Source organism: Scyliorhinus canicula, chromosome 3, assembly GCF_902713615.1.
Source record: "Scyliorhinus canicula chromosome 3, sScyCan1.1, whole genome shotgun sequence".
Taxonomy (NCBI): Eukaryota; Metazoa; Chordata; class Chondrichthyes; order Carcharhiniformes; family Scyliorhinidae; genus Scyliorhinus; species Scyliorhinus canicula.
In genome coordinates this window covers 5,353,516-5,369,515 of record NC_052148.1, presented here as the reverse complement: position 1 = coordinate 5,369,515, position 16,000 = coordinate 5,353,516, and the positions used below count along the sequence as shown (strand labels likewise).

Below are 16,000 nucleotides of genomic sequence, written 5' to 3'. Positions count from 1 at the left end.
GAATGGAGTTCAGTTACGAGTGGCATACCACAAGGATCTGTTCTGGGGCCGTTGCTGTTTGTTATTTTTTAAATGACCTAGAGGAGGGCGCAGAAGGTTGGGTGAGTAAATTTGCAGATGACACTAAAGTCGGTGGAGTTGTAGACAGTGTGGAAGGATGTTGCAGGTTACAGAGGGACATAGATAATCTGCAGAACTGGGCTGAGAGGTGACAAATGGAGTTTAATGTAGAGAAGTGTGAGGTGATTCACTTTGGAAAGAATAACAGGAATGCAGAATATTTGGCTAATGGTAAAATTCTTGGTAGTGTGGATGAGCAAAGGGATCTCGGTGTCCATGTACATAGATCCCTGAAAGTTGCCACCCAGGTTGATAGGGTTGTGAAGAAGGCCTATGGTGTGTTGGCCTTTATTGGTAGAGGGATTGAGTTCCGGAGCCATGAGGTCATGTTGCAGCTGTACAAAACTCTAGTACGGCCGCATTTGGAGTATTGCGTACAGTTCTGGTCGCCTCATTATAGGAAGGACGTGGAAGCTTTGGAACGTGTGCAGAGGAGATTTACCAGGATATTGCCTGGTATGGAGGGAAAATCTTAAGAGGAAAGGCTGATGGACTTGAGGTTGTTTTCGTTAGAGAGAAGAAGGTTAAGAGGTGACTTAATAGAGGCATACAAAATGATCAGAGGGTTAGATAGGGTGGACAGTGAGAGCCTTCTCCCGAGGATGGAGGTGGCTAGCATGAGGAGACATAGCCTCAAATTGAGGGGTAATAGATATAGGACAGAGGTCAGAGGTAGGTTTTTTACGCAAAGAGTGGTGAGGCCGTGGAATGCCCTACCTGCAACAGTAGTGAACTCGCCAACATTCAGGGCATTTAAAAGTTTATTGGATAAGCATATGGATGATAATGGCATAGTGTAGGTTAGATGGCCTTTAGTTTTTGACTTTCCATGTCGGTGCAACATCGTGGGCCGAAGGGCCTGTACTGCGCTGTATCGTTCTATGTTCTATATGTTCTATGTTGCCTGGTATGGAGGGAAGATCTTATCAGGGAAGGCTGAGGGACATGAGGCTGTCTGTGCTGTCCTGTTCTAGTTCTATGTCCATGTTTTCGTAAGAGAGAAGAAGGTTAAGAGCTGACTTAATTGAGGCATACAAGACAATCTGAGGATTAGATATGGTGAACAGTGAGAGCCTTTTTCCTCGGGTGGTAATGATTAGCACATGGGGACATAGCTTTAAATTGAGGGGAGATAGATATAGGACAGATGTCAGAGGTAGCTTCTTTACTCAGAGAATAGTAAGGGAGCAGAATGCCCTTCATGCAACAGGAGTGGACTCGCCAATATGAAGGGCATTTAAAAGGTCATTGGATAAACATACGGATGATAAGGGAATAGTGTAGATGGGCTTGATAGTGGTTTCCCAGGTCGGCGCAACATGGAGGGCCGAAGTGCCTGTACTCTTCTATGTTCCATGTTCTGAAGTGAGTCAGGACATTTTACTGCATTAAAGGCACTATTAGAAATGCAGGTTGTTGGCGATCATTATCAGTATCTGAAATCTTTGCTCAGATGGGCTCCATTCCCTCATCATTTCTACTCAGTCAGATTCTGTTACCTTTCTGCTACATGTGTACATTTAAGGTCTCATTCTTCTCACACAGCGGTTGACCAACCACCATCAAACCTACGCTTCTCGGACATCACGGGGAACAGTTTCCGGATGGACTGGGATCATGGATCGGAGGAGGCGCACCAGTACAGAATCAGCTGGGTTCCATCTGGGGGAGGGGACAAAAAAGAGGTGATGAAATCCATACTTTCTGCTTCTGTGTAGCTCCAGCTGTTTTTTAATTTGCCTTGCAACATGCGAGTATGAAGCAAAACCACAGTCAGACAGATCTGTATATGTATGAAAATGTTCCTCCTTTCCAGCAACGATGTTTCATTGTATCCTTGTAATCCTTTCCACAATTGCTAATGAGTTGCATTCTCTGTTGGCCGTGGGGGCATGATCTCACTGAAAACAGCAGGTATTTTCCATTCCCAACAGGGACACGCAGTCACGGGCAGGACTGGAAAATTTGGAGATCGGCCAAAACTCAATTGGGTGGGATGAGCTCTTTGAACCGTAACCTGCAGAAACATCAGCACATTCTTTCTGAATGGCATTACTGTACTAGATGGTGATCAGAAAACTGCTTTCCGCACGGACCATATGCTCTTTAGTATTGAGATGTTGGGCTCAGTTGCCCACTCAAAGAAGAACATTTGCGTAATGAACAAAACCGAGTTATATTAAATTCAAACATTCCCATTTAATTAAGGGAATCAGTTTGCAGAAAACAAATTGGTTTCATGCACTGAGCGTATCTTGACCTTCGCTTTATGCCTATTCTTCCAGATGATTATAAATGGCAATGAGACAAGCCATGTTTTAGATAACCTGGATCCTGACACCTTATATGATGTTTCCCTTACTGCCATCTACCCAGACAAGAAGGAAAGTGAAGACGTCTCAGCCTCCCAGCGTACATGTAAGTCTTTAGTATATAAAAATCTTCATTTGTCTTTCCTACCCCCTTAGCAATTATCTTCAAATATTGAAAAGAGGACAAAGTGACATGGAAAGCACATGCTGCATATTGTGATGTGCAGCAGATCACAATGTCCTTCAGGGTGGGGTGTGGGATTAGTATGTTCCCCTGGATTCTCTGCTTCTGATGTAGCAAAGTGTATCTATTGGCTTCATTGGCTAGCCTGCTTGTGTCCAATATTCCTGGGCCATACAGCACCTTCAGCCAGATAAAACTATAAAACCATAGAATTCCGACAGTGTAGAAGGTGGCTATTTGGCCTTGTGTGGCTGCACCAACTCTCTGAAAGAGCAACCGAAATAGGCCCACTCCCCTGCCCAATCCCTGAAACCCCCCCTAACCGGCACATCTGGGACTATTTAGCATGACCAATCCACCTAATGTGCACATCTTTGGATTGTGGGAGGAAATCGATTGACCCAGAGGAAACCCAGAAAGACACGGAGGGAACGTACAAGCGCCGCACAGACAATCTACCGAGGGAGGAATTGAACCCAGGTCTCTGGCGCTGTGAGGCAGCAGTAGCAACCCCTGATTAATTGATGCCTCCCTCAACTTGCCTCCTCTTTTATTTATGGACCCGCTACCCGAACCCCTTATCTATTCCTCATATAAAAATGATCGGCCTCACTACATTTCCCCACTACCTGCGCATCACTTGTCCATGCAAAGGTAAATAACAATCATATTTCTATTTATCTAACATATTTTAACAGTCTGAAGTAACTTTACTGGATGACATCAGCAGATTGCTATCCATTTCAGTTAAACTAGTGATGTTTGTTTTTAGAGAATTTGAAACAATATTGCCCCATCCCTTTTTGCTGAAGGTGAAAGGGGCAGCATGTGGCTCAGTGGCTAGCACTGGGACTGAGGCACTGAGAAGACATTGGGCGCGATTCTCCGCACCCGCGGGAAATCGCGAAGTTGGCCGTGAAAACGGCCGACTTTTACGACGGTCCAAAACGGCCCATTTCCTGCCGTATTCACGTCCGGGAAATGGGCTAGGAACGGGGCCGCGTCAATCACGTGCGCAATGACGCCGGAACGCGGCGACGCTACGAACACGCCCACGTGACGCCGCCCGATGCCGTAAAAAGGCGCGGGCGAGCACAGAAACTGTAGGCCATGATGTCGGAGCTCAGGAGAACAGCCCCGCGATTCGTCGAGGCTGATGTCGAGACGCTGCTCGAATCTATCGAGCAGAGGAGGGGCGTCATCTGCCCGCGTCAAGGGCATCGCCACCCTGCTAGCGCAGTGCGCCAGGCCTGGCGTGAGGTGGCTGCTGCCGTTAGTGCTGTGGGGCAGACCCCTCGCTCTGCAGAGCAATGCCGGAAAAAGATGCACGACCTCACCAGGGCTGCCAGGGTAAGTGCCAAAAGGGTGCCCCCTGGTCACAACCATCCCTCCCCCTCTTTACTTAATCACCCACCTCCCCCCCTGGCACGGGGGGGTGGAAGGGAATTGGGGCAGAGTTAGTTGAGGGTCGTTCACAAAGTAGTCACAGACCCAGCGCTCTGGGCCCCGTGGAGAGATGCAATCGTCTTATGACAACTTGACTCCCAAACTGTGCCAGTATCTGAACGGCCTGCTGATACCTGCCGTATTGTAATGATCTACCTATGCCCCCTCCCCCAACAGGCCAAGACCGCTCACAATACCCGTGAGCGGAACCAGACTGGAGGGGGTTCGCCCATCCTGCACCCCCTAACTACGTTTGAGCAGAGGGCACTGGACCTTGTTGGGGGATCTGCTACCCGGGAGATCGCGCAGTGCGAGGTTGGCGGAGCTGCAACAAGTGAGACAACAATGCATGACAAACACCCCCCCTCCCAGGGGCTGGTTTAGCTCACAAGGCTCAATCGCTGGCTTTTAAAGCAGACCAAGCAGGCCAGCAGCACGGTTCGTTTCCCGTACCAGCCTCCCTGGACAGGCGCCGGAATGTGGCGACTAGGGGCTTTTCACAGTAATTTCATTGAAGCCTACTCGTGACAATAAGTGATTTTCATTTCATTTTTCATTTTCCCCCATCCTGTCCCTTCACACCCTGCCCACTGGAACACCTCCCCCATCCTCTGTCCCTTCACACACCCTGCCCACTGGGACACCTCCCCCATCCTCTGTCCCTTCACACACCCTGCCCACTGGGACACCTCCCCCAACCTCTGTCCCTTCACACACCCTGCCCACTGGGGCACCTCCCCATCCTCTGTCCCTTCACACACCCTGCCCACTGGGACACCTCCCCCATCCTCTGTCCCTTCACACACACTGCCCACTGGGACACCTCCCCCAACCTCTGTCCCTTCACACACCCTGCCCACTGGGGCACCTCCCCATCCTCTGTCCCTTCACACACCCTGCCCACTGGGGCACCTCCCCATCCTCTGTCCCTTCACACACCCTGCCCACTGGGACACCTCCCCCATCCTCTGTCCCTTCACACACCCTGCCCACTGTAACACCTCCCCCATCCTCTGTTCCTTCACACACCCTGCCCACTGGGACACCTCCCCCAACCTCTGTCCCTTCACACACCCTGCCCACTGGGGCACCTCCCCATCCTCTGTCCCTTCACACACCCTGCCCACTGGGACACCTCCCCCATCCTCTGTCCCTTCACACACCCTGCCCACTGGGATACCTCCCCCATCCTCTGTCCCTTCACACACCCTGCCCACTGGGATACCTCCCCCATCCTCTGTTCCTTCACACACCCTGCCCACTGGGGCACCTCCCCATCCTCTGTCCCTTCACACACCCTGCCCACTGGGACACCTCCCCCATCCTCTGTCCCTTCATACCCTGCCCACTGGGACACCTCCCCATCCTCTGTCCCTTCACACACCCTGCCCACTGGGACACCTCCCCCATCCTCTGTTCCTTCATACCCTGCCCACTGGGACCGTCCAGCGCCCGGCCGAGTGAATCTAAATAAGCCGTTTCATTCTCTTCCCTAGGACGTGATGCCGAATGGCCAGGGCCGTCTGGCTGCAAATGGACACAGGCATCTGTCCCCGCCTCACCCAGGGCCGCACGATACACGGTGCCCGATCAGCGGGGAGTCCCATCCTCCCCAACTGAATCTGTGGAGCAGGACGCCCAGAGGGCGCATACAGAGCGGACGATGACATACAGGAGGCGTCAACATAAGACGACCTCGAGCTTGCGGCACTGCTTTCTCCCACACCATCCACCATCCCAGAGACACTCACCCCGGCGGGCCTATTTAGTGATGAGGCTCCTGGGTCACAGTCTGGTTCGCACATCACAGCTGAGCAGGTACAGCAGGTGGAGGTCGGAGCAGACGAGGGCCCGGACTGGCGGAGGCCAGGCCAGGCCCAGCATGCAGCTGGCTCCCAGACGTTTTCCGAGTTCCTGGAGTTTCTCAACCCACCCGCACAGCCGATGCATCAAGAAACCCAGGGAAACAATGACGGGATGAGGGCTGTCTTCCTGACTCTGCAGACGCTGTTAGAGGAGTCAAACAGCGTCCACGATCAGGGAGTGGTGCCGCTCATGGCAGCAACCCAGGCCAACACCGCACGGGTGGCATCCGCGGTGGAGGCAATGGGTCAGGTTATGCAAGGCGTTGGGGTTAATGTGCACGCGTCATCCTCGGCCCTGGACAGGGTTGCCCTCTCACAGGCAGCAATGTGCCAGAGGCAAAACTGCAGGCCTGCAGGCCTTGGCCCAGTCTCACCAGGTCATGGCCCAGTCGCAGCAGTCAGTCGCCGAGAGCATCAACCGCCTGACACATGTGCTGGATGGCGTCATCCACTCACAGGTTGAGGTCGCACAGTACCTGGCGGGAATGTCTAACTCCCTGGACTCAGTGTCTGCAAACCTTCGGATCCTGGTCGATACCGTTGCAGGCCTCCAGGACTGGCAGCGCCAGGTGTCGGTGGCGCGACGGGGCACCTCCCCGCTCGCACCTCTGTCCCAAAGTGAGGCCCGGGGGCCACCAAGCTCCCCGAGAGAGGAGGAGGTTTTGGGGCCCGTCCCATTAAGTCCATCACGGGATGTCCCGGAATTCTCGGCCTCACCCCGTCCCATCCCTGGTGCATTGGGTGGGCAGCAGGCAGAGCAGGGTGGCACAACGTCACCCGAGACACCCGCAGAGCAGCCTGGCCCATCAAGGCCGGGTCACCCCAGTAAACGCTTGGCCAAGGAGAAACAAGTAGAAGGGGGCGATTCGCAGCAGTCCTCCTCCACTCCTGCTGTATCATCTGGGGAATCACTTAGACGTAGTGGTAGGGCCCGTAAGGCAACAAAGAGAGACACTGAGTAAGTTGGCATGGGTGAAGGGCACAGTTTAGTTGTAGGGGCTAGGGCACCTGTAAATTTTTGTTCACATTAAACGCACTGTTCCACCTTACTTGTAATACCGTGTGATTGTTCCACAGCCACAGGAATCGTGAGGGTGACCGAGTGTCGCTGGGGTTGACGAGTGGTGAAACTTCGGTGCCGGGTGTGCAGTCCCTGCCCCTCCCCCCACCCCCTCCCACAGCTAGCCCACGCGGGCACGTGATGGAGTGTCCGTGACGATCTCAGCGGCCACCAAGGTGGATGGTTCAGCTATTGCCATGGGTCAGACTCTCCCTAATGATTCTGAGCTCACAGCTCTGCGCAGAGCGGGCTGTCATCATTCCACATGGCACTGATCACACCCGCTCCGCTGACACAGTCATCAATGTTGTGCCATACCGTCTGGACCCAGTGGTAAGGGTGATATTGAAGTGGAGCAGTGTACACTGAGAGGGGGTGGGGGGGGGGGGGGGGGGGGTTGTGGTGGTGGCAGTTGTGTGTTGACCCTCTGCATGACTAGCGATGCAGGTGGTGGTTTGGTGTTCAGCGGGGACGTTGCATGTGATGCGTGACCGTGCTGCCACCAAGGCGTCACGTGCCCGCCGTAATCGCCGGCTCTGTCGTGCCGCCTCCTGGACATCACCAGCACCTGGGTCGTGTCTGCGTACTGTGCCCACCACTCCGCCAGCCTCCTCCTCCTCCTCTGTGCTGGCACCACTGCCACTGGCTTCTCCCTCCGCCTCCTGCAGCAGGTCATCTCCCCTCTGCATCGCGATGTTGTGCAGCGCACAGCAGATCACAACAATGCGAGCGACCCTGGCGGGTTGGTACTGCAGGGCCCCTCCGGAGAGGTCCAGGCACCTGAATCTCATCTTCAGGAGGCCAAGGCAGCGCTCCACCACACCCTTGGTTGCTGCATGGGCCTCGTTGTATTGGGTTTCCGCATTGGTCTGAGGCCTCCGTATAGGCGTCATCAGCCAAGACCTCAGCGGATAACCCTTGTTGCCTAGCAACTAGCCCCTCAGCCGGGGGGGACGCCCCTCAAACATCGCAGGGATGAACGACTGCGCCAGTATGTAGGAGTCATGCACACTCCCTGGGAACCTTGCACAGACATTCATGATCCTCATGTGGGGATCGCATACCACCTGGATATTCATGGAGTATGTCCCCCTCCTGTTTGTGAACACATCCCTGTTCCCTGCAGGTGGGCGCATTGGGACGTGAACATAATCGATTGCCCCCTGCACCATCGGTATCCCGGCCACGCTGGCAAATCCACGAGCTCGTGAGTCTTGAGTTGCTTGGTCCTCGGGAAAGGTGATGTTGCGGTCCGCTATGGCATAGAGGGCGTCGGTCACATCCCGGATACACCTGTGGACCGATGACTGGGAGATCCCGGAGGACTTCCCGCTCGGAGACTGGAAGGAGCCGGTAGCATAGAAGTTAAGAGCGACCGTCACCTTGATGACAACCGGGATCGCGTGTCCTCCCCCCGTTCCACGTGGGGCGAGGTGCGCCACGAGGTGACAGATATGTGTCACCGTCCCCCTACTCAGCCGGAGTCTCCTCCTGCAGGTGATGTCAGTCATTGTTAGGAAAGAGATCCGGACACGGTACACCCTCGGCCTTGGTCGTCGCCTCTGGCGCCGTGGCTGCACCCTCACTCTCTCATAGAACATAGAACAGTACAGCACAGAACAGGCCCTTCGGCCCTCGATGTTGTGCCGAGCCATGATCACCCTACTCAAACCCACGTATCCACCTTATACCCGTAACCCAACAACCCCCCCCTTAACCTTACTTTTTAGGACACTACGGGCAATTTAGCATGGCCAATCCACCTAACCCGCACATCTTTGGACTGTGGGAGGAAACCGGAGCACCCGGAGGAAACCCACGCACACACGGTGAGGACGTGCAGACTCCGCACAGACAGTGACCCAGCCGGGAATCGAACCTGGGACCCTGGAGCTGTGAAGCATTTATGCTAACCACCATGCTACCGTGCTGCCCTGCCCCTCCTCCTCCTCCTCCTCCCCCCCCTCCACCTCCCCCCCCTCCTCCTCCCCCCCCCCCCCCCCATGCTGCTCGACGACTGGCAACTCCGCGGCCATTCCCTCTGCTGCTGCAGCTGGCCCTGCATCCACTGCGGGTTGTGGCTGTGGATGCTGCTCCATCTCCAAATGCAGTGCAGCGGCCCCAACCACGGCGCAGAACATAGGCGTTCTGTTCACAGACATTGTGCTAACCTACAGAAGGGTGGTGGGGGCAGAGAAACGGGACATGTTAGACGGAGGTTAGTCGACACCTCGGCAGCCGCCTGCCACGGGATACCTGTGTGTCCCGGTGGCCTGGTCGCGCTGCTGACACGCGGGCAGCCTAACCCCTGATCACTTTCTGCATCCAACGGGCAGTTAACTACGTCATCTTCACCGGTGTACCAGTGGCCTGCGGCCGTAAGCCACAGGGCAACCAGCGGCCTTGTCCTCGTGACCGGCACGCCATGGCATGCTGGCAGACATTTTGTAACCGGGGTAGGATGGGTCACTCGCTCACTCTCTACCTAACCCCCCCCCCACTCCCACTCCCCCTCCGTCTCCCCCACTCCCCCCCATCTTCCCCACTCCCCCCCGTCTCCCCCACTCCCACTCCCCCCCTCCATCGCACCCACTCCCCCCCCCGTCTCCCCCACTCCCCCCCGTCTACCCCACTCCCACTCCCCCATCGCACCCACTCCCCCCCGTCTCCCCCACTCCCACTCCCCCCCTCCATTGCACCCACTCCCCCCCTCCATTGCACCCACTCCCCCCCGTCTCCCCCACTCCCACCCGTCTCCCCCACTCCCACTCCCTCCCCCCTCCATCTCCCCCACTCACCCCCGTCTCCCCCACTCCCACTCCCCCCTCCATCTCCCCCACTACCCCCCTCCATCGCACCCACTCCCCCGCGTCTCCCCCACTCCCCCCCCCGTCTCCCCCACTCCCCCCCCGTCTCCCCCACTCCCACTCCCCCCCTCCCCCCTCCGTCTCCCCCACTCACCCCCGTCTCCCCCACTCCCCGTCTCCCCCACTTCCCGTCTCCCCCACTCACCCCCGTCTCCCCCACTTCCCCCCCCGTCTCCCCCACTCCCCCCCCCCCGTCTCCCCCACTCCCACTCCCCCCCTCCGTCTCCCCCACAGTCTCCCCCACTCCCCCTCCATCTCCCCCACTCCCCCTCCATCTCCCCCACTCCCCCCTCCATCTCCCCCACTCCCCCTCCATCTCCCCCACTCCCCCTACAGTCTCCCCCACTCCCCCCAACTCCCACTCCCCCCCCATCTCCCCCACGTCTCCCCCACTCCCTCCGTCTCCCCCACTCCCCCTCCGTCTCCCCCACTCCCCCCTCCGTCTTCCCCACTCCCCCCTCCGTCTCCCCCACTCCCCCCTCCGTCTCCCCCACTCCCCCCTCCGTCTCCCCCACTCCCCCCTCCGTCTCCCCCACTCCCCCCTCCGTCTCCCCCACTCCCCCCTCCGTCTCCCCCACTCCCCCCTCCGTCTCCCCCACTCCCCTCCTCGTGACCGGCACGCCATGGCATGCTGGCAGACATTTTGTAACCGGGGTTGGACGGGTCACTCGCTCACTCTCTACCTAACCCCCCCCCCCACTCCCACTCCCCCTCCGTCTCCCCCACTCCCCCATCAGTCTCCCCCACTCCCCCCCATCTTCCCCACTCCCACTCCCCCCCTCCACCGCACCCACTCCCCCCCGTCTCCCCCACTCCCCCCCCCGTCTCCCCCACTCCCCCCCCCGTCTCCCCCACTCCCCCCCTCCGTCTCCCCCACTCCCCCACTCCTCCCCGTCTCCCCCACTCCCCCCCGTCTCCCCCACTCCCCCCCCCCCGTCTCCCCCACTCCCACTCCCCCCTCCCACTCCCCCCCTCCGTCTCCCCCACTCCCCCTCCATCTCCCCCACTCCCCCCTCCATCTCCCCCACTCCCCCTACAGTCTCCCCCACTCCCCCTACAGTCTCCCCCACTTCCCCCCCACTCCCACTCCTCCCCCCCTCAGTCTCCCCCACTCCCCCCCATCTCCCCCACCCCCCTCCGTCTCCCCCACTCCCCCCTCCGTCTCCCCCACTCCCCCCCCCGTCTCCCCCACTCCCCCCTCAGTCTCCCCCACTCCCCCCTCAGTCTCCCCCACTCCCCCCTCAGTCTCCCCCACTCCCCCCTCAGTCTCCCCCACTCCCCCCTCAGTCTCCCCCACTCCCCCCTCAGTCTCCCCCACTCCCCCCTCAGTCTCCACAACTCCCCCCTCAGTCTCCCCCTCTCCCCCCTCAGTCTCCCCCTCTCCCCCCTCAGTCTCCCCCACTCCCCCCTCCGTCTCCCCCACTCCCCCCTCAGTCTCCCCCACTCCCCCCTCAGTCTCCCCCACTCCCCCCTCAGTCTCCCCCACTCCCCCCTCAGTCTCCCCCACTCCCCCCTCAGTCTCCCCCACTCCCCGTCTCCCTCCACACCCCCCTCTGTCTCCCTCCACACCCCCCTCTGTCTCCCCACTCCCCCCTCAGTCTCCCCCACTCCCCCACTCCCCCCTCAGTCTCCCCCACTCCCCCCTCAGTCTCCCCCACTCCCCCCTCCGTCTCCCCCACTCCCCCCTCCGTCTCCACCACTCCCCCCCGTCTCCCCCACTCCCCCCCGTCTCCCCCACTCCCCCCCCCCCCCCTCAGTCTCCCCCACTCCCCGTCTCCCTCCACACCCCCCTCTGTCTCCCCCATTCCCCCCTCAGTCTCTCCCACTCCCCCCTGTCTCCCCCACTCCCCCCTCAGTCTCCCCCACTCCCCCCTCAGTCTCCCCCACTCCCCCCTCAGTCTCCCCCACTCCCCCCCCACTCAGTCTCCCCCACTCCCCCCCTCAGTCTCCCCCACTCCCCGTCTCCCTCCACACCCCCCTCTGTCTCCCCCATTCCCCCCCTCAGTCTCTCCCACTCAGTCTCCCCCACTCCCCCCTCAGTCTCCCCCACTCCCCCCTCAGTCTCCCCCACTCCCCCCCTCAGTCTCCCCCACTCCCCCCCTCAGTCTCCCCCACCGTCTCCCCCACTCCCCCCTCAGTCTCCCCCACTCCCACTTCCCCCCCTCAGTCTCCCCCACTCCCCCCTCAGCCTCCCACACTCCCCCCGTCTACCCCACTCCCCCCTCAGTCTCCCCCACTCCCCCCCTCAGGTCCCCCACTCCCCCCCCGCGCTGGACCCCCCTCCCATTCACGGGGATGCCTTCCCCGTTGTGGCCAGACTCCAGCAGTGCGCTGAGCGGTGCGCTGAGCGGTGCGCTCACCTCCTCGAAGCTCTCGTCAGCCAGCACGACTGGTTGACGAACTTGAAAAGCAGGTGTGTTGGCCGGCTGGAGAATAGCGGGGGGCCAAAAATTCGGGCTACTGGTTGTGTCGGGGGCGCTTTTGAGGCCTTTGCCGGAATTCCTGACGTGTAGTTTGTGCGGGGTTCGGAGAATAGCGGGAGGGCGTCGGTCCTGCGTCGCCGTAAAAATTTGCGCGGCCCTCTATTCTCCGAACCGGCGTGAGTGCGGAGAATCGCGCCCATAGAGTGGTGATGGATGGCAAATTTGCAGACTGGAGACCAGTTACCAGCTTGAGTTTAAGAGCCGCGGGGTTATGCTGCAACTATTCCTCACCCCGCTGAGACCACATTCGGAGCATTGTGTGCAGTTCTGGTCACTTCATTACAGGAAGGATGTGGAAGCATTGGAAAGGGTGCAAAGGAGATTTACCAGGATGCTGCCTGGATTGCAGAATAGGTCTTATGAGGAAAGGTTGAGGGAGTTACAGCTTTTCTCTTTGTAGCGGAGGAGGATGAGAGGCGACATAAGAGGTTGAGAAAATGATGAGGGGGTTAGAGATTATTACCTTGGGTGGATGTAGCTGTTACAAGGGGGCATAACGATAAGATTCAGGGTGGGAGATATAGGAGGGATGTCCGAGGTAGGTTCTTTACTCGGAGAGCGGTTAGGGTGTGGAATGGACTGCCTGCTGTGATAGTGGCGTCAGACACTTTAGGAACTTTCAAGTAGTTATTGGATAGGAACATGGAGCACACCAGAATGACATGGAGTGGGATCGCTTAATCTTGCGTTTGGACAATGCTCAGCACAACATCGAGGGCCGAAGCCCCTGTTCTCTGCTGCACTGTTCTATGTTCCATGTTCCATGAGGAGCCGGGTTCGAATCCCAGCCCTGGGTTGCTGTGCGTGTGGAGTTTGCACATTCTCCCCATGTCTGCGTGGGTTTCACCCCCCCAACCCAATGATGTGCACATTAGGTGGATTGGCCACGCTAAACTCCCCTTGAATTGAAAAAAAAACAGTAAGTGGGTGCACTAAAAAATTTTTACAAAGTAAGAAAGGTGACATGGAAAAGATAATCAATCGCAGTAAACCTGCACATATATTATGGAATATTACCTTATTGACTCGCAATATTCCTCAAACTTCATTATCCAGTGAAACACATTTTGTGATCTGTTTCTACTGTTGAATTTAATGACCTATTGCACTAACATACTTCAGTCTCTTTCCCCCCACCCCCAATCCATTACACCTACATGTGAAGCCGCTCTGCTTTCTGTCAGTATCCAACATTTCAGTTTGCATCTCCTTTATTTAGCCTTGCTGTCTTGCTGATCTCTCTGTCCTTGATCAGCAGCATTATTCCAATAGAGCTGGAAAAACACCACCTCAACTTTCCATGAGGTGCTTTATAGCATCCTGGACTCAACACCGTGTTCAACAATTTTACATCATTATCCAGGCCAAATTTTGTTCCTTTCCGTTTGCAACTTTTGATTTTAACCCATGTTTCTCTTGTTTCTGCTTTGAGACAGCAGCTGCTCATTATTCTGTGATTCACGCCTCCTCTGGCCACATCTTGCCCCAATCCCCACATTGACAACTCTTTTGTCATTTAATTTCTCCTGCCCTCCACCCTGTGACAGACCTTCCCACTTTTTTTAATCACCTCCCATCTGCTTAAAACCTGTTGACTTTTTTTCTCCCTCTTCAGGTGTTGCCAGACCAGCTGAGCATTTTCAGCATTTTTTGGTTTTACATCACTTTTACCTTGTCTTTTGTGAGGGAAAAATGTTTTGTTGTATTTTCATACCGTGCAACAGCAGCAATAAACCCTGTCAACCTTTCCCAAAGTTCAGTGGGACCCTCAACCTGGGATGATCGCACAGGCTGATTATGGGTGGGGATTTCAACATGGTTATTGATCAAGGCCTGGACCGATCATGTTCGAGAACGGGCAAGGTGCCAGCAATGGCAAAGGAGCCGAAATGGATCATGGAGCAGATGGGAGGGGGTGGGGTGGATCAGTGGAGATTTAGGTAGCCGAGAGCCAGGACATTCTTTCTTCTCCCACATTCACAAGGTGTAATCCTGGATAGATTTCTTTGTTGGTGGCAGGGCCTTGTTGGTGAGGGTGGTGGATACGGGCCATTCGGCAATTACGATATTGGACCATGCTCCGCACTGGGTGGACCTGCAGGTCAGTATGGACAGTAAGCAGCGCCCACAGTGGAGATTGGATGTGGGGCTGTTGGCAGACGAAGTGGTCTGCGAGAGATTGAGGAAGTGGATGCTGAACTACATGCAGGTAAACGATACGGGGGAGGTCTCAGCAGCGGTGGTCTGGGAAGCGCTGGATCTAGATCCAGACTTACAGTGACAGGACGGACAGCCATGATGTGGAGATGCCGGCGTTGGACTGGGGTGAGCACTGTAACACGGACAGGGCAGAGATGGACCGACTGGTAAGAGAGAGCCTACGAGTGGATAGGAAGTATGTGAAGGCGCCAGAGCCAGGGCTGTTGAGGGAACGCCGGAGGCTGCAGGAAGAATTTAGTTTGTTAACTACAGGAAAGGCAGTGGAGGAACTCAGGAAGGTGAAGGAAGCGGTGTACGAGCATGGGGAAAAGGCCAGTAGGTTGATTGCACAGCAGCTCAGACAAAGCAAGGCAGCGATGGAAATAGGGAAAGTGGTTGATGGGATTGGAACTTAGTTGGGGACTCGGAGGGGGTGAGCAAGGCCTTTGGGACTTTTATAGTAGTCCTTGATAAATATCAAACTAATCGGAAGGACTGAGTGGATGGTAAGGGTGGTGTAGCTCTGTTATTTAAGGATGACATCCGGGCAATAGTAAGGGATGACATCGGTGCAATGGAGGACAAGGTGATGGAATCTATCATCAAAGAAGAAATAGTGAGACGTCTGCATGGAAATTGTCCCATTGGGCAGACGAAGCATGGGTTCATAAATGGGAAGGTCGTGCCTTACTAATGGAGTGGAATTTTTTTAGGACCCTACCAGAACAGTAGATAATGGGGAGCCAATGGATGTGGTATATCTGTATTTCCAGAAAACATTTGGCAAGATGCCACACAAAAGGTTGCTGCACAGGATAAAGATGCATGGCATTAAGGGTAAAGTTGTAGCATGGATAGAGGATTGGTTAACTAATAGAAAGCAAAGAGTGGGGATTAATGAGTGTTTCTCTGGTTGGCAATCAGTAGCTAGTGGTGTCTCTCAGGGATCAGTGCTGGGACCAGAATTGTTCACAATTTGCTTCAATGATTTGGAGTTGGGAACAAAGGGCAATAAGTTTGCAGACGACACTAAGATGAGTGGTAAAGCAAAAAATGCAGAGGATTCCGGAAGCCTGCAGAGGAATTTGGATGGGTTAAGTGAATGGACTCGGGTCTGGCAGATGAAATACAATGTTGACAAATGTGTGGTTATCCATTTTGGTAGGAATAACAGCAAACAGGATAATTAATTAAATGACAAAATATTAAAACATGCTGCTGTGCAGAGAGACCTGGGTGTGCTCGTGCATGAGTCAAAAATATTGGTTTACAGTTACAACAGGTGAATAAGAAAGATAATGGAATTTTGTCATTCATTGCTCAAGAGATGGAGTTCAAGACTAGGGAGGTTATGCTGTAATTGTATAAGATGTCAGTGAGGCCAAACCTGGAGTATTGTGTTCAGTTTAGGTTCCCTTACCTGAGAAAGGACGGACTGGAGGTTGTGCAAAGGAGATTCACTGG

The 16,000-nt window shown here is 55.9% G+C and overlaps 1 protein-coding gene across 1 annotated transcript in view; it reads left to right on the top strand.

The window, feature by feature from the left end:
• LOC119963790 overlaps positions 1-16,000 on the top strand; it is a 1,053,439-nt gene that overhangs the window by 379,858 nt on the left and 657,581 nt on the right. Inside the window, exons 66-67 of the mRNA XM_038793076.1 lie at positions 1,666-1,805; positions 2,406-2,538. Of these exons, the coding sequence (XP_038649004.1) occupies positions 1,666-1,805; positions 2,406-2,538 (273 nt within the window). The remainder of the gene's footprint in view (positions 1-1,665; positions 1,806-2,405; positions 2,539-16,000) is intronic.